The 26,844-nt window shown below is 43.3% G+C and overlaps 1 protein-coding gene across 7 annotated transcripts in view; it reads left to right on the top strand.

Annotated features, from left to right (window-relative positions):
• Positions 1-26,844, top strand: part of NF1 (neurofibromin 1) — a 399,313-nt gene that overhangs the window by 128,924 nt on the left and 243,545 nt on the right. For all 7 annotated transcript variants that reach the window (XM_069757802.1, XM_069757799.1, XM_069757798.1 and 4 more), the window contains exons 27-29: positions 167-328; positions 1,133-1,236; positions 14,647-14,782. In XM_069757802.1, the coding sequence (XP_069613903.1) occupies positions 167-328; positions 1,133-1,236; positions 14,647-14,782 (402 nt within the window). The remainder of the gene's footprint in view (positions 1-166; positions 329-1,132; positions 1,237-14,646; positions 14,783-26,844) is intronic.

Here is a 26,844-nt window from a genome sequence, read left to right as displayed (position 1 = left end):
TTTTAGTTGCGCAGTATGGATGTTATCACATAAGCTACGGCTCCTCAATATCTTAAATATATATGATTCATTTTCATCTCCTGCTTTTTTATTTATATTTCGTGCACTTTTTTTTAAAATTTTGTTAATCTTGAAATCTTAATTATTTTTTCTTTGCTCTATGCAGGATGAGCTTGCACGTGTCCTTGTGACGCTCTTTGATTCCAGACATCTCCTGTATCAGCTTCTCTGGAACATGTTTTCTAAGGAAGTCGAGTTAGCAGACTCCATGCAGACACTCTTCAGAGGAAACAGCTTGGCTAGTAAAATTATGACCTTTTGTTTTAAGGTGTGTGTCTCCTATTCATCAGATCTTAGCTTTAGTTTTAAGAAGTTTTTTTTTTGGACATCTTAGTGACAGCCTCCTCTTCAGTTTTAACTGGGAGTCTGAAAGCACAAAATGACTGTTGAAGATGAGCACAGGCTCTCGGTGCACCCTTGGCATGTCCAAGAAGTTTAGTGCACTTTTCCACCTACTTGTTTTCCTTGATTGACAGCTCTGGCTTTATAGGAGCAAGAGAAAAGTGGAGATAGATGCAAAACGTGTAGGTGGGAAGACAACACTGAACGGTTTGCTCAGTCCTCGGGTGCCCTGATTGTATTTGTTTTGAACAGTCTTTTACAGAAAAGGGAATTTTTATCCCTGACGTGGCACTTTCAAACCCTTTACAAGCTGGAGCAGTAGATTAGCCAGTTTGACATCAGAGCCTTCTATGCTACGGGAATGCTGGAAAAAGCACCTGAGTGGAGCGATCGGCAGCCCTTTTGCTAATGAAGAGAGCAGCAGTGGAGCATGTGCACTGCCACTCTATTCTCATGGGGAAAAAAGTTCATTTAAAATAACAGATCAACATGTTTTCACCCTGTTGTTGTGTTTTGGTTTTTTTTTATCGTGAAAGGTCTGTTGTTTGCCATAAGCATCAGTTTTGTATAATTAATTTGTGATGCAGGATTCACATGTAACTGCTTACAAGTAATTGTACAATGTTATAAATCAACAGATGCAAGTCACACCATTTTCCAGAGCCTTATTGTGCCGTGTTGGTGTTTGCTTAGCTTCAGTGTATTTTTAAGATTTGTGTTCTTTCTTTAGGTGTATGGGGCAACCTACCTACAGAAACTTTTGGAACCACTGCTGAGAGTAATCCTTACATCCCCAGAATGGCAACATGTCAGCTTTGAGGTTGACTCAACAAGGTCTGATATTTTATGAAATTTGTAAATCTGTGGTGGCTACAGAGACCACTTATTGATATTTGAAGAACTAGGTTCACATGTGCACGCAGACATTCTGTTTGTTCCATTTTTAGAATAAACAAGTTGAATTCATATGCAAAAGTGATCCAGTGGAATGTCCGAACATTGAACTTTAGACAATATTAGTGCTGCTTCCTTTGATTCCCACCTGACTTTGCTTGCGAAAAAAGAGCCATAAAAACATTCACCTTATCAGGACTGTTGTCATCTGTGACTCAAATGTTTGCTGGCCTCTGTATTCTAAAAATCTATAATCTATTCAGGCAAGCTCTGGTGGTTTTGTGACGATATATGGACATTGGCATTCGTGGCATGTATGAACTTTCAACATTCTAAACTTTTTTATGTTGGGGAAGATGGTTTGTCTAAGAATCAAATTAGCTCAGATTTTTAGTGGCAAAAGATTTTTTTTTTTCTGTTGCACTTTTAAAACAGTATTTAAACTAATGGACATCTGTCAGCCTTTTTTTTTCATATGGAAGTAGTGTTAGCAAAAATTATTATATTTCTCCTTCGCCACATTGGGGGACACAGTAAATACAAAAAGGCCATGTTCACACAGTGCGTTTTTTACTGCGGAACCGCAGCGTTTTTGCCGCTGCGGTTCCGCAGCTGTTTTCCATGCAGGGTACAGTACAATGTACCCTATGGAAAACAGGAACCGCTGTGCGCATGATCCTGAATTTAAAAAAAAAAGCCGCGCTGAATAGCTGCGGGAAAAAAGGAGCATGTCACTTCTTTTTTCGGAGCCGCAGCGGTTCTGCACCCATAGACCTCCATTGTGAGGTCAAACCCGCAGTAAAACCCGCAGATCAAAAATATATCTGCGGGTTTTATTGCGGTTTGTGGTGCCGAACCGCTGCAGCAGGAAGTGCAGGGAAGCGGGCGGAAGTGCGTGGGCGGAAGTGCGTGGGCGGAGTGTGGCTGCCCTGATTTCACCCCCCCATGCTCCGATGCCCGACCCCCGTGCTCCGATGCCCCCCCCCGTGCTCCGATGCCCCCCCCCGTGCTCCGATGCCCCCCCGTGCTCCGATGCCCCCCCGTGCTCCGATGCCCCCCCCCCGTGCTCCGATGCCCCCCTCCCCCCCCGTGCTCCGATGCCCCCCTCCCCCCCGTGCTCCGATGCCCCCCTCCCCCCCCGTGCTCCGATGCCCCCCTCCCCCCCCGTGCTCCGATGCCCCCCTCCCCCCCCGTGCTCCGATGCCCCCCTCCCCCCCCGTGCTCCGATGCCCCCCCGTGCCCTAATCTCCCCCCCTTATACTTACCCGGCCTCCCGGTGTCCGTCCGGCCGTCTTCTCCCTGGGCGCCGCCATCTTGCAAAATGGCGGGCGCATGCGCAGTGCGCCCGCCGAATCTGCCGGCCGGCAGATTCGTTCCAAAGTGCATTTTGATCACTGAGATATAACCTATCTCAGTGATCAAAATAAAAAAATAGTAAATGACACCCTTTGTCACCCCCATAGGTAGGGCCAATAAAAAAATTAAGAATTTTTTTTTTTTCCCCCACTAAGGTTAGAATAGGGTTAGGGGTAGGGTTAGGGTTAGGGTATTTTCAGCCATTTTAACCCTAAAAAACTTCCTAGAAAACACACAGACTCTGCATAGAAAACTGCATAAAAAAAAGGATAAAAAAACGCATCAAAAAACGCACAAAAAAAGGACCTGCGTTTTCTGCCAAGAGCTGCGGTTTCAGTCCTGAAAAAAAAAGGATGGAAATCAGGAACGTGTGAACATACCCAAAGGGTTATTTCCTATACACCACCCACTGGCTCCGGATTGAACCAGTTCATGCTTAGTGTCCAGAGGAGACACACTTGGGTCTGCTACCATGCCTTTTTTATTTTTATATTTTTTATGAATCTTTTTGCACAAGAGGCTGAGTGTGGCGACGGACCCTTTCAAGGCGACGCCTCCCCATACCCTCTCCTGCAACGTGGGATGCCAGGCCTGAGCTATTTTAGGGGCCACTGTTCCCTTCAGGGCGGCGATCTCCCCGCATCAGCAACAGACGGGAACACGTGTTGCCTCCATGTACCCCCTTCTGAGCCAGGCCACAGCCGGACAACCTGCCCTGCGAAACCCTAGGGGAGCGAAACATTAGGATGCACAAAGGCTCTCCCCACCTATGGCGTCCTTGCTGCTCCCACAGTACCACCACAGATGGAACAGCGGTGTTGCTGGGAGCTGGATGGTGGATTGAGGGTTCCTGTACCGTCTCTATTGCAGCCCTGACCTGCGTGCAGAGTACTAGCTCTGCCCATCACTTCCTCCAGGAGGAGTTCCGGCGTTTTTTCATCCCGGGGGACTCCTGAGCGCGTTGCGGGCCCAGCGGTAATTTCCGGCAGGGCACCTCTAATTTAGCCCCCGGCTTCGGCCCTTGCTAGGCCGCAAGCCGATAATCCCGCACCCCTTCCGTGCGTCATCCAGCGGTCCCACCCAGCTACCTGACTCCTGGCCATATTTCGCCACCCAGCAGGCTCAGCATGGCAAGCTTCCTCTACCCTTCAGGTCTGGAGCTGCACGCTTGGGGACAGAACTCTCGGGGGCACAGGTCCTGGGTAAGTTCTCTGCCACACTTCCCTCAGGCTTCCTTCCCATTTTTTCCTCAAGTGCTCTGCTGTTTTTTCAGCTGTTCAATTAGCTTCCTGTAGTATTTTGGGGGTTAACAAGGATAGAGCATGTCTCTACCTAAAACCTCTAAAAAGACCACTAAAACAGTGTTTTTCGCTTCATGCACCTCCTGTCAGGCTGCGTTACCAAGTGGGCATACTGCTCCGCACTGTCAGGCTTGCGATCCCAAATGTGCTCAGGAGCCCCTCACTGCGACCGAACCCACGTTCACCAGTCCCCCTGAGTGGGCCTTGTCACTTTCGCACTCTATGGCCTCTTTGACTAAGGTCATTGAGTCCCTCCAGGATCTTTCCAGGACCACGACCGCTAATCCGTCTGTCTCAGAGAATTCCCCTACATCAAGGGAACATTCGGCTTGCAGGGGCCGTCCTCGCTTAAGGCACAGACAGGCATCGAGGAAGTGCGTACATAGCTCGTCCCCTAGGCCCTCTGGTGCTTCGGCGTCTGTTAGCTCGGTATCTCGCTCTCTCTCCCCAGGAGGGTAGAGTGAACGTGACTCTGAATCTGAGTCGGATGGGCCCCTTGACTTGTCTCCAGGTTATCAGGCTACTGTGGATAGTCTGATTGAGGCCGTCAAGCAGTCACTGCAGGTCGACGACGAGCCTATTTTGTCACACTCTGATACTGCAGTGTCTTTTAAAAGGTCTAAATGTCCTCATAGTGTGTTTGCCAATCACCCTAGCGACATAGGGAGCACCCAGACAAACGCTTTGCAGGTCAGAGATCGTTGGAGACCAGATATCCTTTCTCCCCTGACCTCCGCAAACAATGGACGGAATCTCCTCCAGTGGATCCTACCGTATCGCATTTATCATCCAAGACTCTGCTGTCCCTTCCCGATGGATCTTCCATTAAAGATTCCACAGATTGTCTGACAGCCTCGCTCGTTCAATTTTTGAAGCGTCTGGCTCAGCACTTTTTCTCTCCTTTGCAGCGACCTGGGTTGCTAAAGCAGTGGCTTACTGGGCAGATTCCCTGCATAAGGCTGTACAGAAGAGTGATCTTCCTTCTGAGGTAGCGGAGTTGGCTAATCAAATTTATTGTCCAGTGTTTATTTAGTAAATGCTTCCCTGGATGCGGCTTATTGCTCTGTGCTTACAGCTTCCAACGCAGTAGCTATTAGAAGGGCACTATGCCTGAGGAACTGGCGTATGGACTCTGCATCTAAAAAGTCCTTAACAACTCTTCCCTTTCTCAGCGGTCGTTTATTCGGAGAAAAGCTGGACCAACTGATTTCGGACACTATGGGTGGGAAGAGTAAATTCCTCACCCAGCAAAGAGTTAGGCGTCCTATCCTCCGTCAGCTGCAGACTCGTTTTCGGTCCTTTCATAGCAATTACGGGTGTTCCACTACGGCTAGTTCTCCCGGTTTGGGGCGCCCCGCTCATAGGGACAAGAGTCCTCAGTCCTCACGCAAACTCAACCACTCATGGAAGGGTCGCCCCAAGCAGTCCAGATCTGGGGGATCCAGACCCTTCAGATCCTCGACTAAATGACTCACAACCTTGCCCGGATGACACCATCAGGGTAGGCAGCCGCCTACTCCTCTTTTGCCATGTCTGGCTTGCAGTCGTTCACGACGAGTGGGTCAGAGATCTGGTGTTCTTCGGGTACAAAATAGAATTTTCTTCCCCTCCTCCAACTCAATTCTTTTCTTCCCTTCCACCCGGAGCGGGTATGTGGGCTTGGGCCTTTTTCCAAGCCATCGAGTCTCTCCGCCGAGACGGGGTCATTACCCGGTCCCAGAGAACGAAGGTTCCAAGGGTTCTATTTAAACCTGTTTATGGTACCAAAGAAGGCAGGTTCAGTCACACCTATCCTGGACTTAAAGCTTCTAAACAGACTCATTAGAGTCTGGCATTTCAGGATGGAGCCCCCCATTCCGTTATTTCCTTGATGGAACGCGGGAAGTTTCTATCCTTCATCGACAATCGAGATGCGTATCTTCACATCCCAATTTTTCCTCCTCACCAAAGATTTCTTCGCTTTGTAGTTCGCGGAGAACATTTTCAGTTCACTGGCTTGCCATTCATTCTCACCACCGCCCCCATGGTATTCAGAAAGGTCATCGTGGCTGCCATGGCCATTCTACACTCTCGGGGCTTAGTAGTTCTACCTTATCTAGATGACCTACTGATCAAAGGGCCATCTTTCCAAGCCTGCAAGGAGTGTCTGCATTTCTTTGGATACTCTCTCGGCTTGGCTGGTTAATCAACCTGAACAAATCCTCTCCAGTTCCGGCTCAGCAGATTTCCTTCTTCGGCATGATTCTGGACACTTCCCGAGGGTTGGTGATTCTCGCTCGGGACAAGGTCCTAGCTCTTCAACAAGGAGTCTGGGTGGTCTGTCATTCATCTCCTTGTTCCATTCGTTTCGGTATGAGGATTCTTGAGAAGATGGTAGCTGCAATGGAAGCAATCCCATTCACCCAACTCCATCTTCAGCCCCTGCAACACACACTCTTGGATGAACGGGACAAGAGTCCTTTTTCCCTCGATCGTCAGTGTCCCTACAGTTAATTTTTGGTAATCTCTTAGGCTAGGTTCACATTGCGTTAATGGGTTAACGCTAACGTACTGCGTTGCATGGCGAAATTGTCGCAATTAACGCCATGCAACATGTCCGTTAGCGCACCCATTGACGGCATTGTGAATCTTATCCCTTTCACATCGCCAGCGCATGCAATTTTCGGCATGCACTAGCGATGTGCCGTTATTTTCTGACGGACCGAGGTCCGTTCCTCGCTAGCGCAGATCGGTGATCTGCACTAGCGGGATCGGCAAACGCGATCCCTATAGATACATTGCGTTAGCGCAATTCGCTAGCGCTATGCGCCTAACGGATTGCCCTAACGCAATGTGAACCTAGCCTTATTGCTCGGTCACTGAACTGGTTCTATCCGGAGCCAGTGGGTGGTGTATACTGCAGAGGAGGAGCTAACACTTTTTGTATTTACTTAGTGTCAGCAGCATACACCCACGGTCCTGTGTCCCACAATGAGCAGCTTGGAGAAAAGGATTTTACAGTGAGTACACAAAAATCCCTATTTTTCTAGCAACAACATATTCCTCAGCACTTCACATTACAAAGGGGACTTGTACAGACAATGAAGACATTGTAGAGTAACACATAATTCAACAGATATCAAGAGGAGTGAGGGCACTTCTCACAAGCTTAGAATCTGTGTGGAAATAATGGTTTTTACCATTATTTCCACACTTTTTAGTGCTTGCATTGCATGGTACAGCCATCGATATAATAAATGGAGTACTTGCATAACGCATGAACTGGCTACCAGTTAATATCTGTTTAATACAGACAGAGGGCTATTAAGTTCATGGAGGGTGGCTAAACAAATGCTACGAGGGACAAGATTTGACAGCAAAGTTTGAAAGGGCAAAGGGGAATAGTTACAAAAGTGAGGTGAGATGATGAGCCAGTCTAAAGAAGTGCGTTCTTAGGGCACGCTTCAAACTGTGGGTATTAGGAATTATTCCAATTGTTCTGGGTAGTGCATTCCAGAGAATTGGCGCAGCACTCGAGAAGTCTTGGGAGACGGGACTGGGAGGATGTTAGTCTTGGGTAATTAGTGGAATGGAGGGCACAGGTAGGGTGTTATAACTGTATAACTGTTATATTTATAACTTATGTGTTGTAACTTAATAGGAATTATTTGTAGATATCTTATGTGAAATACTGTGTAAAGGCCATATGCAAATCAGGCTGGAAATGCACTTGGGGGCATGTTAGGACAGAGCTGCTTCTTCCTAATGCTTTTAACGCCCCTAGTGCACTTCCATCTAGATTTGCTTATGACATCTACACTAATTTTCTCATGACTGGCACATGGGCTGGTTTTTTTTATTTATTTATTTATTTTTATTGAGGAACAAGCATCTATATAGCCATACCACTACTTCCACATGTAAAAGTTTTCTGACAGGTTCACTTACTATATGTATGAATTTGTGGATATAATGCTATTTATAACTTGTATACAAATCCACTTTCTGAAAACTGATTTTTTTTTTTGCTAGCAAAAAAGGTAAATCGTGTTCCTAGTCATCTTTGTTCAGTGTTTGTTTTTAATGGGAAACCTTTAATAAAAACCATAGGTCAGGTGGCACCCAGTCATGAGAAAAACTAGAATGTCCACACTGAAAACAATTACTTTAGCAGTCACTTGTGGGGGCAGGGATGGTCTTTGCTCTTTGGGTAATCTCCTTACAATGTTCTTTACCAGTGCACTCTCTTTCTGGCTCGTCAGTTCTCATCCAACGAGGGAGTGCCTTGTCACTGTGCAGTAAAAAATAATATTGCACACTTACAAGATCCCACTGAGCGTTCGCCGGAATCGACAACCGATGCATGCTCAGTAGAGCAGGGACAAGTCCAGCTCTTGAAACGGACATCACGGATGATGCTTCAATTCTGAGTGGAAGCAGAAGCTACTGCAGTGACCGCAGTCTCTGCCCCCTGATGATGTCTCGTTAGAGGATCCCAGCATGCACTGGAGTTCTCAAATGAAGTAATCAAACAGGAAGTAGGTAAAAATTAATAGCAGAGTAGTGAGGGAAAAATAGGGACTTTTTAATTAAAGTATATTAGAAAAAATGTTAGATTATGACATTAAATGGACATTTAGGATTAAAATAAATGTTAGTTTCGGACCACATCTTTAACATTCATCAGGCTGCATAATTTTACAACGTTAACAGGCTGCAGAGGTACAATTGTACCTTCATATATATTTTATTGAAATTTGGCCAATATATTCTGGACCAAAGCTGCAGAGATGTCACGAAATTTCAGCCCTCTACGGCTTTTCGAAAAAAAAAGTTATTGCAATTTTAAAACGGAATAGTTACAATTGTACCTACTCAGCCGGACGAAGGTTAAGCTTATTGTGAGTAGTGGGCATTTTGTTTACGCACAGCTTTCTAAAGTTCCCACCACAGCATATGTATTGGGATTAGATTGGGAAATTAAAAAGTCTTTTTTTCTGTCATTCTGATGTAGATTTGCTGGTGTGTTTGGGTTCATTAGGTTTTAATCCTGATATCCCATGTTTGATTTTTACAAGACGTGATGCAGAGTTCTATGGTCAAACATCTCTGCTTTGGTCTCATGTGTTCAAAGGACAATGTTCCAGACGTCTTGCGATTTGCTCAGAGGCGCAAGTTTGCAGACCTTAGACTTGCTGCTGTAGTCTAATTCTATAGAAGAGTTTCTCCGGCTAGACCTTCCAAACATGGTATAATGGTTCAATCCTTTTTTTATTGTACTGTCTTGAAGAAACATTTAACACGCTAACTGAGGCCTTTAGGGTATGAGTTACAGCTCTTGGGTTTTTGCAGTTTCTTTGAGTGTTGTGTGGTCTTTCCATCATATGAATTTACTGAGCTAACAACAAATGTTCTCACTTTAGAATGATGGATTCCAAATTGTTTGAAAATGGCATTGGTATTTTACCCCAGCAAGATTGTTCTTGATAAATCCAGAACACTCGTCAAAATGCTGGAGAAATTGTGGTCAGCGTGGAAGCATGCTCCATATTTTTTGGCAATGTCCAAAAATCAAGCCTCTGTGGGCAAAAATCTCAAATTTCACCAACTCTATTTTGACCAAGAACCTAACCTTAACACCCCAACTAGCATTTAGCATTCCTCTCACTAGATACGGACCAAATCGACTCATCTCTCAGACTCATCATTATCCATATCCTACTTGTAACAAAAAATAGCATTGCCTTCCTTTGGAAAAAGCCTGATATACCCTCAATTCAAGACATAATTGACAGTTTCCCTTCACAAATCATTCGAACACAAACTTGCTATGGTCAATAATTGCTATGATAAGTTTGCCAGAAAGTGGGTTCGATGGTCTGAGTTGTTTCCTTGAGGTAATAAAAAGAAATGTACTGGTCACCACATAATAACCTGTTGTATCTTTTGTATTGGTGATACTTTTGCTATGTAATTTGGTTAATTACTCCTTTAAAGTCCTCTCCTTTCCCTCTCTCTCACCCCCACCCATCCTTAACTTCTCTCCTTCCCCTTCCCCTCCTTAGATTTCTTGATAAAAGCCAATAAAAAGTATGGAAAAGAAAATGGCCTTATAATAAAATAAGTATTGAGCACATCACCAATTTTCTAAGTAAATGTGCTATTGATATGAAATCCTCGCCAGATGTCAGTAACAACCCATCTAATTCACACAGGCAAAAAAAATATCAAACCATAGATGCCCATAAAAGAAGTTGTGTACTAATGAGACAGGACACAGGGAAAAGAGTATTGCGCAAACATAATGAAATATATTTAACCCATTCCCAATCTTGTGATTTTCCTTTTTTTTCTTTTTCTGCTCCTTCTTCCTAGAGCCATAACTTGTTTAATTTTCTATTAATTTGGCTGTGTGATGGCTTGATTTTTGCAGGACTAGTTGTACTTTTGAATGACCACATTGATTTTACCATATAGTGTATTGGAAACCAGGATAAAAAAAATTCCAAGTGTTGTGAAATTGCCAAAAAAAGAGCAATTCCACAATTGCTTTTGTTTTTTTTAACATGTCCTCTAAATGCTAAAACTCACCTGCCATTGTGATTCTTCCGGATATTACGTGTTTGTATATACCAAACATGTATAGGTTCTTTTTTATTTAACTCCTTTCTGACATCGGACGTAATAATACGCCGATGTCTGACACCCTCCCTTTGATGTGGGCTCCATCGGTGAACCCACATCTTTACCATCACATGTCAGCTGTTTTGAACGGCTGACATGTGCCGCTAACAGCCGCAGGAGGAGTCAAGATCCTCCCACAGCTGTTAACCCGTTAAATGCTGTTATCAAACTCTGACAGCGGCATTTAACACGTTCTTCCAGCAAGCGTGCTGGAAATCCTGCCCAGGTCGTCGATGGGTTGGCATGGCAACTAGAGGTCTCCAGCAGACCTCTATGGTTGTCACTGCCGGAATGCTATGAGCGCTGCCTGGTGGTCAGCACTCATAGCAAGTGAGGAATTCTGCGACATACAAGCAATATGAACATCGCCTGTATATGTAGCAGAGCCGATCAGGATATGGCAGCTTCTAGTCTCCCATGGAGACTATTAAAGCATGCTAAAAGTAAAAAAAAAAAAAAATTTTTTAAAACATAAAAAAATGTAAAGTTCAAATCAACCCCCCATTCAAAATAAAACATTAACAAAATTCAAACATACACATATTTGGTAAGGCCGCGTTCAGGATTGCCCAGTCTATCAATATAATAAAAGAATCAACCTCATCGCTAAACGGCATACCGAGAAAAAGGCAAAATGCCAAGAAAATTGTTTGTTTTTTTTTGGTCACCACAACATTGCATTAAAATGCAATAAAAGATCGTATCTGCACCAAAATGGTATCTTTAACCCCTTTCTGCCAGCTGACGGAATAGTACGTCAGCTGGCAGATCCCCTGCTTTGAGGTGGGCTTCGGCGGTGTGCCCACCTCAAAGCCGCGACATGTCAGCTGTTTTGTACAGCTGACATGTGCGCGCAATGAGCGTGAGCGGAATCGTGATCTGCCCGCGCCCATTAACTAGTTAAATGCCGCCGTCAAGCGCTGACAGCAGCATTTGACTAGCGCTCCCGGCCGCGCGGCCGGAGTTCCTCGCACTGCTGACCCCCGTCACATGATCGGGGGTCAGCAGTGCATCGCCATAACAACCAGAGGTCTCCTTGAGACCTCTATGGTTGTTGATGGCCGATTGCTTTGAGCGCCACCCTGTGGTCGGCGTTCAAAGCAACCCTGCATTTCTGCTACGTAGAGGTGATCTGTACTTCACCTCTATGTAGCAGAGCCGATCGAGTTATGCATTCTTCTAGCCTCCCATGGAGGCTATTGAAGCATGCCAAAATTTAAAAAAAAAAGTGATTAAAAATATAAAAAAAATAAAAAATATATAAAAGTTCAAATCACCCCCCTTTCGCCCCAATCAAAATAAAACAATTAAAAAAAAATCAAACATACACATATTTGGTATCGCCGCGTTCACAATCGCCCGATCTATCAATAAAAACAAAGGATTAACCTGACCGCTAAATGACGTAGCGAGAAAAAAAATCAAGACGCCAAAATTACGTTTGTTTGGTCGCCGCGACATTGCATTAAAATGCAATAACGGGCGATCAAAAGAACGTATCTACACCAAAATGGTATAATTAAAAACGCCAGCTCGACACGCAAAAAATGAGCCCTCACCTGACCCCAGATCACGAAAATTGGAGACGCTACGGGTATCGGAAAATCGCGCATTTTTATTTATTTTTTATTTTTATTTTTTTAAGCAAAATTTGGAATTTTTTTTCACCACTTAGATAAAAAATAACCTAATCATGTTTGGTGTCTATGAACTCGTAGTGACCTGGAGAATCATAATGTCAGGTCAGTTTTAGCATTTAGTGAACCTAGCAAAAAAGCCAAACAAAAAATAAGTGTGAGATTGCACTTTTTTTGCAATTTCATCACACTTGGAATTTTTTCCCCGTTTTCCGTTACATGGCATGGTAAAATCAATGGTATCGTTCAAAAGTACATCTCATCCCGCAAAAAATAAGCCCTCACATGGCCATATTGACGGAAAAACAAAAAAGTTATGGCTCTGGGAAGGAGGGGAGCAAAAAACGAAAATGAAAAAGCGGAAAAAGCTCCGGGGGTGAAGGGGTTAAAAACGTCAGCTCGGCACGCAAAAAATAACCCCTTACTCTAATTAATAGGTTATTCCCAATTCTGCATTTATGGCTGATACATGCTTATGGGTCCCAGACACTAGAGGTGGGATTCCCAATACAGCTTGGTACAGCTGCCCTTGGCAGTTTCTCATGATTCCGCCTGTGGTGACCAGGTACTAACAAGCAGTTACTCCCATCTTTGACATGAAAGTCAAACATAGGAATTACCCTTTAAAAATATAATCATCTTTCGAAGCTAGTTTTCTTACAATTATGAATTTTTGGGTACAATTTTATTTTAATAAAATAAAAAATAAAAAAAACATCTGACTGCTACCTAAAATTGGTACTGATTATGGAACATTTTTTCTTTTATTTTTTGTTCCTGTGCCCTCCTGTTGCAGTTGTGCTCCCCAGTAATAATGGTGCAAGTATTCCCTTCATGCGCCTGGGCGTTCCCCGTAGAACTTGTGTGTGCGGCTGTGTTTTGATTGGTCACTGTCAGAGGAGAAAAAGCAAAAACCCACACAGAAGTTCAGTAGTACACGCCCAGTTAAAATTTGTATCATTATTACCGGAGGGTATAACTTTGGAACAGATGAGCTCAAAAGGAAAATGAAAAACTGTTGAATAATCAGTGCAGCAGTGCCAATTTAAGGCTTCTTTCACGCTTCAGGTTTTTTTTGCATCAGGCACAATCCGGCGAATGTTAAAAAAAAAACCGGATCCGGCGCAGATTGCACGGAAAAACTGAAGCGACAGATCCGTTTTTTCGACGGATCCGGCTAGCATATATGGATTATTGGATAAAAAGTTGGAGCATGCTCAGTTTAAAAAAAACGGAATCCGGCGCTGGAATCTGGCATTTTCCGGATTCGGCACCCTCTGGCTCCCATAGATTTCCATTCTAGCAAACAGCTGGAAGCGCCAGATCCGGCGCTTCCGGCTTTTTAGCCGGAGACCAAAAACGTTGCTATGGACGTTTTAGCAAGTAACCGGAAACGGCAGATTTGCCGGATCTGGTGAAAGCCGGACAAAACGCAAGGTCATCTGGCGCAATCCGGCACTAACACAAGTCTATAGGAAAAACGCCGGAACAATTTGCCGGATCCGTTTTTTTTAATTTAGCCGGATTGATCCTGACAGCAAAAACCTGATGTGTGAAAGTAGCCTAAGGAGGCACTCTGTTCAAGTAAAAAAAAAAAAATCCAGTGAAGGGTCCTTTTTTTCTGTGAGCTTTTTCTGACTGCAGAGTTTATCTTCATCTATTTTTTCATTTTTTCCTGAAGCACAATTTTCCAAAATTTTACAAGAATATTGTTAGCGACGGATTCACTGTTAACTAATTCTGCAATACGCTTTATATTGTTATGCATAAAGGCTGTGGAAATGGAACATTTCAATATTTACAGTGAAACTGTATTGCAAAAATGATTTTGTTGTCCTGAAAAGGCATGCTTCTTAAGTAAAAGCAAAATTGCCCTCTGTGTTGTCCATAATCTTTAACCACCTAAAAGTGCACTCCCAGCAAAAGTTCGTCCCTGTTAAACTTTTTGTGCACTTGTGTGATACAGTGCAGGTATATTTAAATGCTTATCGTTCACCTTTCCCTGGTTTCCAGTGGCGCTCCCTCTCCTCTTGTGGATCACGTGGCTTTCACAGTGTAAGCCCATGGAGTCTGGTTCATCCTCTCCAGAGGCTTATATTGACGAAAGTAGCACAGCCCTACAGAACGGTCCCTATCTGAGCCGGGAAAGTTCTGCAGCAATAATGTGATCCAGAAGAGGTCCAGGGCAACTGTAGAAACCTGTAGGCTGCAATTGATAAGTATTATGCACCTATATTGATACAATGGTAAGCTGGGAATGTCAGAAGAAAGGTGTGTAAATATTGCACTTTTATAAACCCATGAAGTCCAGCCTGTTAAGGTCATGCTGCATTTTCACTCCCTTTTCTAAAGCTATCTTTTCTCCTAATTTGGGATTGTGATGTACTTTGAAGGTTGGATGGAGTTGAAGTCCTTGAAGAAAATCAACGTTGTCTTCTGCAGATGACTGAGAAATTCTTTCACGCCATTATTAACTCGACTCATGAATTCCCCACTCAGTTGCGGAGCGTGTGCCATTGTTTGTACCAGGTATGTGAAACCGTGTGCAAAGTTCTAAAATAGAAAACAAGGTTTTTGATGATTTTTTTTTTTTGCTTTGTTTTTTTTTTTGTTTGTTCTGATATGTTGCAATGGTTCTTCTTTGTTTTAGATACTTTGCATTTCAGTATTTAAGTTTATGTTTTATAGATGGTTGTTTATGAAATATGCCAAATACTGTTAGTCTTCCACAAATTTTAACTTTGTTTTATTTACAGGTTTAGAATTTATCAGAAAGGGGTTTCCCTTTTGAGCTTTCTTCTGTTGGATTAATTACCAAACCACGAAATGGTTAAATTGTTTTGCTTCACACCCGATCTTTCTTTGACTCGCGCACAGATTTGAAAGTTTAATGGATCTCCCAGGTGGCGGAGTAAAAATCTTGTCATGTGCCTCCTTCCCAATTTCCTTCTTTTATGCTATAAATTAAAAATGTCTATAGGATGAGAGTTGATTCACAGGACCATGGCCCATTGGACAGGTCAGTAATCTGTAACCCTTGGATGGTAAGCCTGCAGATCTTCTGGCCTTCCTTCATTATTCGGTCCTCCTTTGGATTATCCAGTGTGGTGCAACATCATCCTTGCATTGTGATGCACAAACAACATTGCGCCAGCCCGGCTAATCAGAAGAAGAGCTGGTAATGTCAGGAGGTAAGGTGATTTGCAAGCCTCCTGCCCAGCAGTCACATGTTGCTGATCTGGTCAACGGGACGGAATTCTGTAAATCGATTCTCCTATCTTTGGTGAAGAGAAGAACAAGATTTAACACTTGTCCAGAGGGGAAATATATAGGAAGGAAGTGAACAGTTCTTGAAGTTGATGGGTTGGTATCGGAAGAAAGTGGCAAGGCTAAGAATCTAATAACTTTAAAAGGGACAGATTGTGAAAACTAAATGACTGACTCAGAGCAACTCCACAACTGCAGGGCTTATGGTGTGTTTCCAGCCTTTATTAAACTGTAGTTATCAGAAGTCATACGAGGAAGGACAATTAGTGAACCAACAAAAGGGTTATGAGCGCTCCACGGCTCAGTGCTAAGAAAGCAAAGGCTAGCCCATCTTGTTCTATAGAAAAGCTACTGTAGCACAGCTGCTAAAAAAATATTAAGGTGTTTTACCAAGATTGAATGACATCCTCTAACTTACTAATCGTTGCGGGATCTGATCCTTTAGAGCCCTATCAACCCGAAGAAGGGACTCTACAGTGTCCCGTATAAATGGTAATAAGGTTTATCCTGAGCCCCTGCTCTGCTCCATTCATTGTCTATTGAACTGCCAAAGATAAGAGTTCAGCATAGACTTTTTTTCCCGTTAGTCCCATAGTCAGTGAATAGAGCAGACGTGTCCAACACTCCATATATAATGTACCCTGCCACGCTGAAAAAGTTGTTCGGGAATAGTTTGGGAAACATGCCAGAGAGCTCAGAGAGTTGACTTAGCCTCCAAAATTAACCAGATCTCAATCCAATAAAGTATCTGTGGGGACTGCTGAAAGAACAAGTCTGATCCATGAAGGCCACACCTTACAGGACTAAAAGATCTGCTAATATTTTGCTACTACATGCCACAGGAAACCTTAGATCTTAGAGTCCTTAGCTTGATGGGTTCTGAGTTGTTTTAGGGACATAAAGGGAGCCTGCACAATATTCGGTAGGTTGTGTTCTTGTTGTGGCTGATTGATATATGTACCTTTTATAAAATTTGTGATTGCAACATTTGCGCCTTGCAATCTTAGCCGCAGCAATGTGTTCACAGCCTTGCTTTAAATGATAGATTGTACTTATTTTAGAGAAAAAAGGAATGTAGTCAGCTTACCGGTCTTAGACGAAATCCCCAGACCTGCCAACGCCCAGCACGGTTCGGGGTGAGCGCCCACAGCAAATGAAGACAAAAAGAGAAATGATCCAGCTGGAGGTGGAGGCAGTTCAGACTTTGTGAGACTTTATTAGACAACTAAAGCGATAAAAAGTTCTTCAACAAGAAAAATCTTTACATAGCAAACACCTGGCACACCAGTGAGGAGGATCAACGCGTTTCAACTATGAAGTCTTACTCATGATCTGTACTTATTTTAGCACTCGGTAATCCTAAGGCATATTTATAAGTAAAGGTTAAATATTTATTGAAACATTTTTTTTTTTAAATTGTTAGAACACAAATTCAGCAAGAAAGAAAAAGCACGGGAGAGGGGCAATTATTGTAATATATTCATAGATCAATATACTGCAGCATCATAAGGACATAATAAATTAGTAAATTATTAAATGCCCATAATTTAACGGGATTTAGTTATTAAATGGAATTAGAATAATTAATAAGTAGTTAATATATAATAGTGTTAGGTAATAAATATTGATGAAAAGGACCAGGGTAAAGTGGCACCAAATAGACTTGAGTCATACATTAATTACGGTATGATATATGGATAACATGTAAGAACAGACTCAGTTTACTAAATAGATGCAGCATGTGGCAGTTGCTGTGTTCAGAGTTAACACTGAATAATTCAGATCCATGTAACAATCTAAAGTGGTAAGGGAATAATTCATTAGGCATCTGCTGTGATATACAGTGACGTGCCCAAAGTGGTGCACAGGGGGTGAGAGGGGGGTGGGGACCTGGATCTGGATTTTACACACTATTATTTATATCTTCTCTACAGCAAACGCTGCTGCTGGGAAGATAAGAATGGGGCTTCAGCACGATGCAGGGGACAGCGCTAAACTTTAGCGCTGTCTCCGGCACGGTGCGTGTGGTACCCAGTGGGCACACGGGCGGCACACGTGTACCACACTGATGTGCCACAGAAACGCACCGGCACACGGACACAGATAATTCCGGTACCGATTTTTCCGGTACCGGAATTATCTGGACGTGTGAGACTGGCCTAAGGCATATTTATAAATGCAACAAATAAACTTAATTACTTAGCTGCATCGTACTCTGAAATAAAGCTACATAAATGAATTTACCCTTTAAGTATACTTGGTGTTGAAGTATAGTATCCACAAGACAGAAAATTAGCTCACTTCTTTTGCTTTTAATTTTAGGGTTATGTGTTTCTACTACCTATGCGCAGGGTCTTACTCTTGTTAGAAACAGAGTACGTCATCTTTTCATGTTAGGGCCTGTTCACACTACGTTTGTCTCTGTCCAAACCTTATGAAACTTTGGGCTAGGTCTGTGCCCTTTTCCTGTGGTGTCCACCTTTTAAGAGTTGCAAAAAAGAAACCTAGTAAATTACATTCATGTGTACATCTGAAAAGATGGATACCATTGATATCCATTAGTTGTAAAAAAAAAAAAAGACTTACACATGACCATAGCATTGGTCCCCATCCCCAGCAACTTTGTGTGAACTAAAGAAGTCAAAGCCTTCATATAAGAGTAGTAACTCCATATTTTTGTCAAAATATGACCTAGTAGTCTTAGTAACAAAATAGCGGGTTCCTAAATTACTAATAGTAAAACATAACCTTTATTAAATATACTACTAAAAAAAGTGCAAACAAATAGTGCTGAAAAAAGTGCTAGGTGCAAACAAACACAAGACACGTTTAAAAGGTGTCACCGCCAGACGATTGTAACCGATTCAATATCAACCACTCGAAGTGGTTGTTGGAGTCATCCCCACTTAATTTGTCTGAATAGGGTCATACCTGCTATGATACAATGTGTCCTTGACCATTAAGTGCATATATCGATATACAATGGATTCATCATATTTGTGAATATCAGGGCTGTGGACCCTGCTAATATTGTAGTGATTTATCCAGGAGCTTGGTATCGAATTATAAGAATAACCGAATAACAATATTGAATCGGTTACAATCGTCTGGCGGTGAAACAATTTTTACGAAACCTGGCCATTAAAAAATATTTTCTCAAAAATGGCCCGCAGCCTATCACCTGGAAAGGATGAATTACCTGGACCTAGCCAAGCCAGCACCACTACACACAATGTAGGCACCATTAATAAACAGTTTAATAGAAATGGGAGGCCGACGAGAACTTCCATCTCTCAGAAATTATTTAAACCCCTTAAAAGGACAGGATTAGTTTCTACTAACACCGGCAAAACTAATAATAGTAATAACAACCCCAAAAGAATCCCCAGTCTCCTATCAAATAGAGGGAGGGGATCTAAATCACAAACAACAATTAACCAAGATTTTTTTCGGGTAAATATTCCAAAAGTGGTAAGAGGGGGGGAGTGGGAGGGGGGGGGGGGGGGGGAAGGGAACACTCCAAAAAGAAAGTGATTAAACCCCCCTCTACCCAGAAAATATTCAACCTGAGCTCCCATGCACTCTCGGAAAGCGAAACATCCATCCTTCAGAAGGGACTAAAGTTCGCACCAACCACGACGGTGAAGCCCTTTAATTTATACATAAGCCTGAAACAATTTTTACGAAACCTGGCCATTAAAAAATATTTTCTCAAAAAGGGCCCGCAGCCTATCACCACTAACACCCAGGAGTATATACAGACGTCGTTATCTAACCTGTCCACGTTCCACCCCATACACAAATATTCTAACACTTTTCATGCATTTGAGTCAGCGGTGACACAGGACATTAGAAAAATAAAAAATAAAAATGCTAAATATATCTCCCAAAACCTAACCCACCGTGAGAGAAAAGCACTACTTGACCTCCAAGAATTGTTATACGCCCTGCGGATAAAGGGGGTGGTATTGTGGTACTGAACCAGACTGCTTATCAGGAGGAGTCTGTTAGACTCCTGACTGATGCAACCACCTATAAGAGACTTACGAGTGACCCTACCAAACGTTATGTTAAGAGTCTTAGTGTTCTTGCAACAAGGGGTAAATATCTAGGAATCTTAAACAAAAAAGAATTCCAATTTATCCTGAATAAAAATCCTAGTACTGCAGTCTTCTATTACCTCCCTAAAGTTCATAAGGATGTGACGCACCCACCAGGTAGGCCTATCATTTCAGGCGTCAATTGTTTGACTTCAAACTTATCACGTTACGTTGATACACATCTTCAAAAGTGTATGTCTATTATCCCGGCTTACCTTCAAGACACTAGCCATGTGCTCCAATTATTGGAGAAGATACGTTGTGAGAGCGGTTTCATTCTAGGGACACTTGACATTAAGTCACTGTATACAGTGATAAGTCACTCAAAAGGAAGCAAAGCGGCAGAATATTATCTGAACAAACTGAATACTTACAAAGATACACAGATCAGATTTATTATTGAGAGTATTCTATTTATTTTGGAACACAATTATTTTGTTTATGATGGCCAGTTCTACCTCCAAACATGGGGAACGGCCATGGGTACCCGCTTCGCTCCTAGTTATGCGAACCTATATGTAGCGAAATGGGAGGAGCTTCACATAAAACTCACAATAGCCCTAACATTGAGTTGGTCATGTGGAAACGGTTTATAGATGATGTTCATTTGGAATGGCCCCCAACATGAATTGGATGTATTTATCGCCACTCTCAATCACAACGACTTCGGGTTGGATTTTAAGGCTACCACCAGTAAAACAACCACCAATTTTTTAGACCTGAGTATTTTTATTGAAGGGAACCAGGTGCTAACCAAATGCCATCGTAAGGCGGTGGACTCCAATGGCTTCATTGACATCAGTAGCTGTCACCTTCCCGTCTGGTTGACCAATATCCCCAAAAGTCAATTCACTCGATTAAGACGGAATTGTACTAAGATACAGGACTATGAAACTGAGGCTGAGTATCTGGCGGGAAAATTCCTGGAAAAAGGTTATCCTAAAGATCTTATTGAGGCAGCCAACAAGGAGGTATATGAAACATCTAGAGACACCCTTATACTCAAAACGACTAGGAATACATCCACTTTAGGGGGTATTACAGAGCAAATACATCAGCTACCTATTATCACGTAGTATCATCATGGGTACAAACAATTCACTAAGATCATACGTAAACATTGGTCTACCCTTCAATTAGATAAAGTGATAGGTGGTTTACTACCCCAACACCCTAGGTTTATCTTTAGGAAATCACAAACTATCGTCAATAGACACTCTCAAAAAATCCGGGCTTCACGCCTTGTGGTACCTGCTCTTGTTGTGTGCGTACTAATTTTAGGAAAATTAAACAATTTAAATTTTATAACTCAGACGGCACTCGGGAATTTTCAATTAAGGACAGCATATCGTGTTGGTCTACGGGAGTGATCTATCTAATCAAATGTCCATGTGACAAAATCTACGTAGGTCGGACAGACTTATGGACCGGCTTAAGGAACATTTTAACAATATTGAGAAAGGCTTTGTAGGCCATCCTTTGTCGAGACACTTTAAAGAACATCATGGGAGGTCAACTAGAGGGTTGACTTTTTGTGGCATTCAGGGGGTGCATAGGAACTGGAGGGGAGGCGACTACATTAAACTTATGTCACGCACCGAATCCAAGTGGATTTTTATGCTAGACAGTTTAGCCCCTAGAGGCTTGAATCATGAGGTTGAGTTATACGCTTTTAATTAAATTTGGGTCTATAATGTTTGAATGTATGCGTCTCCTATAGCTCCCTCTTCATTTAGCTTTTTACCTTTATCTTTCCTCCTTTTGTCCCCTTCTCCTCGCCCCCGCCGCCGGAGACCTTCGAAACGCGTAGGCAATTTTGGTCCTGTGCGTCATCCGTCCTTTGCTCTTTACCCTCCTGTCTTGGTGACGTCACCCAGATCACGCCCCCCTCTCTCTCACCGCTCTTTGCAGCGGCTCCCTTCTGGCCCACGTGTGCCGGCTAGCAGCGTTCCAGGCGCACGGAGGCTGTGCACTCACCAGGGAGGACGCTCCCCATACTTACAGGTGTTGTTGCCGCCTCACGCTGCCGTCTTAGACTCTGCATCTTCATATACCCGGGCCGCTGGTGATTCTGATCCAACACTTCCTAGGACAGCGCCAACATCTCCCAGGACAGCGCCAGCATCTCCACGGCAGTCACATCTAATCGAGTAAGTGTGCGGTCTTTTTATTCATTATATACATTTGCCACACACTTTATTATTTCTCCATTACACCTCATACCGTGGCCACAATAGGCAATTTTGCTGGCTCTGTGAACAATTGCTCATTTATTTACTGACATTTACTGATACTATTGACATTTATTGACACCTGTGACACCCTCACTTGTACGTATTACCGTTTCTTCTGCTGGTGGTTGCGGCCATTTTCTTATTGGCTGCCCCCACTGCTGGCCATTTTCTATCTACTATTATTGTTTAACTAGAAGTTTACCTACTCCTTGGATTATACGTACCCATTATTTGTTTCTTCACCTAGATAGCGCGGTGTCTTTTTCGATTTATATCTTTTCTTTGTGTCATTTGACAGATTTAGCACAGTAGCTGTCTAGGCACCTGCAGCTTTCTAGTGTACCCCCCGGGAGCGCCGGTGTGTTTTTTATTCTTTTATGAATAGCAAAATGGCTTTTTGAACCTTAGGAAAAATATTTGAGACGCTTTGCACAGAATTTGGCCAAATAGTGTGAGCCCATCAACCATCGTCAAGGTGGTCTCATTAATTTGATGGGTCCCTGACCTCCCTGTCCAAATGTGAACACTTACCGAAGGCTAATGTCTGTATGCTTGGGTGAATGTGGACACCTCTCTCAGTAAAGCCTACATATATGGGTTGGTCGGAACCAAGTGTGATTAGATGTAATTAAAAACCACATGGTGAAGGGAGGAGTGCTCAGTCAGTAAGCTAACATAGAAATGAATATGTAAACAGAGCACCACATAAAGCCCCCCCACACACACAGGCCGCCCTGGAGCACCAGAATTTCTTAAACTGAAAACTGCAAATAGGCTACGTTCAGACTAGCGTTGTGCGCCGCTGCGTCGGCGACGCAACGCACAACGCACGCAAAAACGCGGCAAAACGCACGCAAAAACGCAGCGTTTTGCGATGCGTGCGTCGTTTTTTGCTGAAAATCGGACGCAAGAATAATGCAACTTGTTGCGTTTTCTTGGTCCGACGCCTGCGGCAAAAAAGACGCATTTGTCGCAAAACGCAACAAACAAAAACGCATGCGTCCCCCATGTTAAACATAGGGGCGCATGACGCGTGCGTCGCCGCTGCGTCGCCCGACGCTAACCCGACGCACACTAGCACAACGCTAGTCTGAACGTAGCCATAGAGATTAAACAACAACCACAAGACAGATTTCATCAACCAAGATAATACTTTAATCAGTATAACAGCGCCAACCTGACACTGTAGTTTACTGAGCAAAATCCTGCTGACAGGTTCGCTGTAAAGAAGTTTTGTCCTTTGCAATGGTCATCAGCATCAGATCATTGGGGCTTTAACACCCAGTTCTCAATGTATAAAGAGCAGGAAGAGCATGGCTCTGTACATTGTAAGGCTATGTGCACACGTTGCGGATTAGGCTTAGGAATTTCTGGTGCGGATTTTGCCTCTCCTGGCAGAAAACGCACCTGCGGATTTGTCGCGCTTTGTGTGGTTCCGCAGCATTTTTTGTGCGTTTTTGCTGCGGTTTTCTTGCGGATTTGCTGCGTTTTTTACCCCTGCGGTTTTCTATAATGGAATGGGTACAAAAACGCTGCAGATTCACAAAAAAGTGACATGCTACTTCTTTTAAACCGCAGCGTTTCTGCAGCGGATTTTCCGCAAAGTGTGCACAGCATTTTGTTTTTCCTCATTGATTTACATTGTACTGTAAATCAATTACGTATCTGCAGCGTTTCTGCACTGCAAAAAACGCTGCGGATCCGCAGAGAATCCGCAACGTGTGCACATACCCTAAATGCCCCTTCACATTTAGCGACGCTGCAGCGATACCGACAACGATCCGGATCGCTGCAGCGTCGCTGTTTGGTCGCTGGAGAGCTGTCACACAGACAGCTCTCCAGCGACCAACGATGCCGGTAACCAGGGTAAACATCGGGTTACTAAGCGCAGGGCCGCGCTTAGTAACCCGATGTTTACCCTGGTTACCAGCGTAAAAGTAAAAAAAAAAAACACACTACATACTTACCTACCGCTGTCTGTCCCCGGCGCTCTGCTTCTCTGGTCTAGCTGTGAGCACAGCGGCCGGAAAGCAGAGCGGTGACGTCACCGCTCTGCTTTCCGGCTGACCGACGCTCACAGCCTGTACAGGAGGAGTGCAGAGCACAGCGCTGGAGGACAGACGGCTGTAGGTAAGTATGTACTGTTTGTTTTTTTTACTTTTACGCTGGTAACCAGGGTAAACATCGGGTTACTAAGCGCGGCCCTGCGCTTAGTTACCCGATGTTTACCCTGGTTACCAGTGAAGACATCGCTGGATCAGTGTCACACACGCCGATCCAGCGATGTCCACAGGAGATCCAGCGACGAAATAAAGTTCTGGACTTTGTTCAGCGACCAACGATCTCCCAGCAGGGGCCTGATCGTTGGTCGCTGTCACACATAACGATTTTCTTAACTATATCGTTGCTACGTCACAAAAAGCAACGATATCGTTAATGATATCGTTATGTGTGAAGGTACCTTAACAGTTCTCATATACTGTCTCTCATCTACTGTTCAATTTATCAGCAGCTGAGCTGCAGTACATGAGGGGCCACTAATTCTGTGTGCGCATTTGTTTATTTAATTAAATCCTATTATACCAGGTGTCTCAAACTAGGCTGGGTATATGGTTCTCACATAGAAAGAAATGTGAATTTGAAGGACTGCATTCTTTGCAGGACAAGATGACATTTTTAGTAATACACTGCTGTCAGTCAGTGCTGAGTGTATAAAGCACGGTGGCTGTAACCGCACTCATGACAGTGACTGACAACTGACTGTAATGCTGAGCCTGCTGTCAGTCGCTGCTTAGTGTATAAAGCACTGTGGCTGTAACCGCTCTCATGGTAGTGACTGACAACTGACTCTAATGCTGAGCTCTAATGCTGAGCCTGCTGTCAGTCAGTGCTCAGTGTTTAAAGCACAGTGGCTGTAACCGCGCTCACGGCAGTGACTGACAACTGACTAATGTAGAGCAAGTGTCAGTCAGTGCTTGGGGGTGGTTACAGCCACCGCTCTCAATACACTGAACAGTGAGTGAAACCCTGCCGGTGCCACCCCTGTTGTTGAAAGAGCAAACCTGCTGAGGGAAAAGAGTTAATTTCTTCCCGGCAGCGGGGCTCTCATTGTGAAAGCTGCACACCTGGTTTAACCCTATTTCTGCAGATTACTAGCATTATTTTACATGACCGATTCCCTTTAAAGAAAAATATACTGAAATGTAAAAGGGTATTCCTATTTCCAAGATCCTATCTCAATATGTAGTAGGTGTAATAATATAGCAAATAGATCCAATTAGAAATTTAGTATAGTTTTTCTGATTTGCTATGTCTTTCCTCATGTGCAGTCATTTCAGGACCTTGGGTATCCATGGTTATGACCACTGATACAGTAACAGCTAGTTGCTAGTGGTCGTGACCATATTTGCTAATAATATTACACCTACTACATGTTGGGATAGGATCTTGGAGATGAGAATAACCCTTTAAATACCTTTTTAAATGCAAATAATATATTTGAAGTAATAATAGGAATACCACTCATGTTTCTTTTTTTATTAGCAGAATTAAAATAACATTTGGAGAAGACCCGTCTGCATATTTATGGAATTAGTAGTATGGTGGTATAGGTGCTTGTCTCCGTATAAAATTGACACCTCTTTTGTAGAGTTCCAGTGTGCCTTCCATGAGAAATCTAGTATAGAAGCTATATGGAAATCAGATTAAGAGCTTTGAAGGTTGATTTGCATATTGCATAGATTGTTAGGGGACAAGCGATTATACAGCCATACCACTACTTCAATGTAAAAACATACTGATAGTTTCCATTTAAACTTCTCTAAAATTAGATCTGCCACTGATTTCTTAGCTTTAGCAATGTGAATCTTGAAAATGGCTGTATTTTCAGATTTCATATAGGTTGCTGTGGTTATGCAGTCAGGCAGTGCTTGTATCGAGTTAACGGAAACTATACTTTTTGCTGACCACACAAAAAAAGCAGACTATAGAGACGACATGGGAATTTTAACAAGTCTTTTCTGATGAATATTACATGAATAGTGTGTCCTTAAATATCATTCCTTCCTGTAATAGAATCTCACTTGATTTGTATTGTGCACACAATGGGTAATCCGGTAGAGCAGTGAAAAGCAAAATGTCTGTTAAGATAATTAATGTAATTTATATTTATTAAGTAACCTAAAATTCAGGCCATAATGCTACAATAGGCGTAACGTAATATAAAGTAATATATACCTAGACGGCTGAGGTCTAGACTGCACAAGTCAATTCTTTGTGGACTCAAGTAAAAATTTAGAGATTAGTCTGTAGCATGTCTGGATCATGCCAGTTTATTCCAATATACCGTATATACTCGAGTATAAGCCGACACCCCCCCCCCCCTAATTTTGCCACAAAAAACTGGGAAAACTTAATGACTCGAGTATTATTATTATTATTTATTGTTATAGCGCCATTTGTTCCATGGCGCTTTACATGTGAGGAGGGGTATACATAATGAAAACAAGTACAATAATCTTAAACAATACAAGTCATAACTGGTACAGGAGGAATGAGGACCCTGCCCGCGAAGGCTCACAATCTACAAGGGATGGGTGAGAATACAGTAGGTGAGGGTAGAGATGGTCATGCAGCGGTTTGGTCGATCGGTGGTAACTGCAGGTTGTAGGCTTGTCTGAAGAGGTGGGTCTTCAGGTTCTTTTTGAAGGTTTCGATGGTAGGCGAGAGTCTGATGTGTTGTGGTAGAGGGTTCCGGAGTAGGGGTGATACGCGAGAGAAATCTTGTACACGATTGTGGGAAGAGGAGATAAGAGGGGAGTAGAGTAGGAGATCTTGTGAGGATCGGAGGTTGCGGGTAGGTAAGTACCAGGAGACGAGGTCACAGATGTATGGAGGAGACAGGTTGTGGATGGCTTTGTACGTCATGGTTAGGGTTTTGTAGTGGAGTCTCTGGGCACTGGGGAGCCAGTGAAGGGATTGACAGAGGGGA

Source organism: Ranitomeya imitator, chromosome 3, assembly GCF_032444005.1.
Source record: "Ranitomeya imitator isolate aRanImi1 chromosome 3, aRanImi1.pri, whole genome shotgun sequence".
NCBI lineage: Eukaryota > Metazoa > Chordata > Amphibia > Anura > Dendrobatidae > Ranitomeya > Ranitomeya imitator.
Note: the sequence above shows the minus strand (reverse complement) of the source record. Positions and strands in the feature narration are given on the sequence as shown.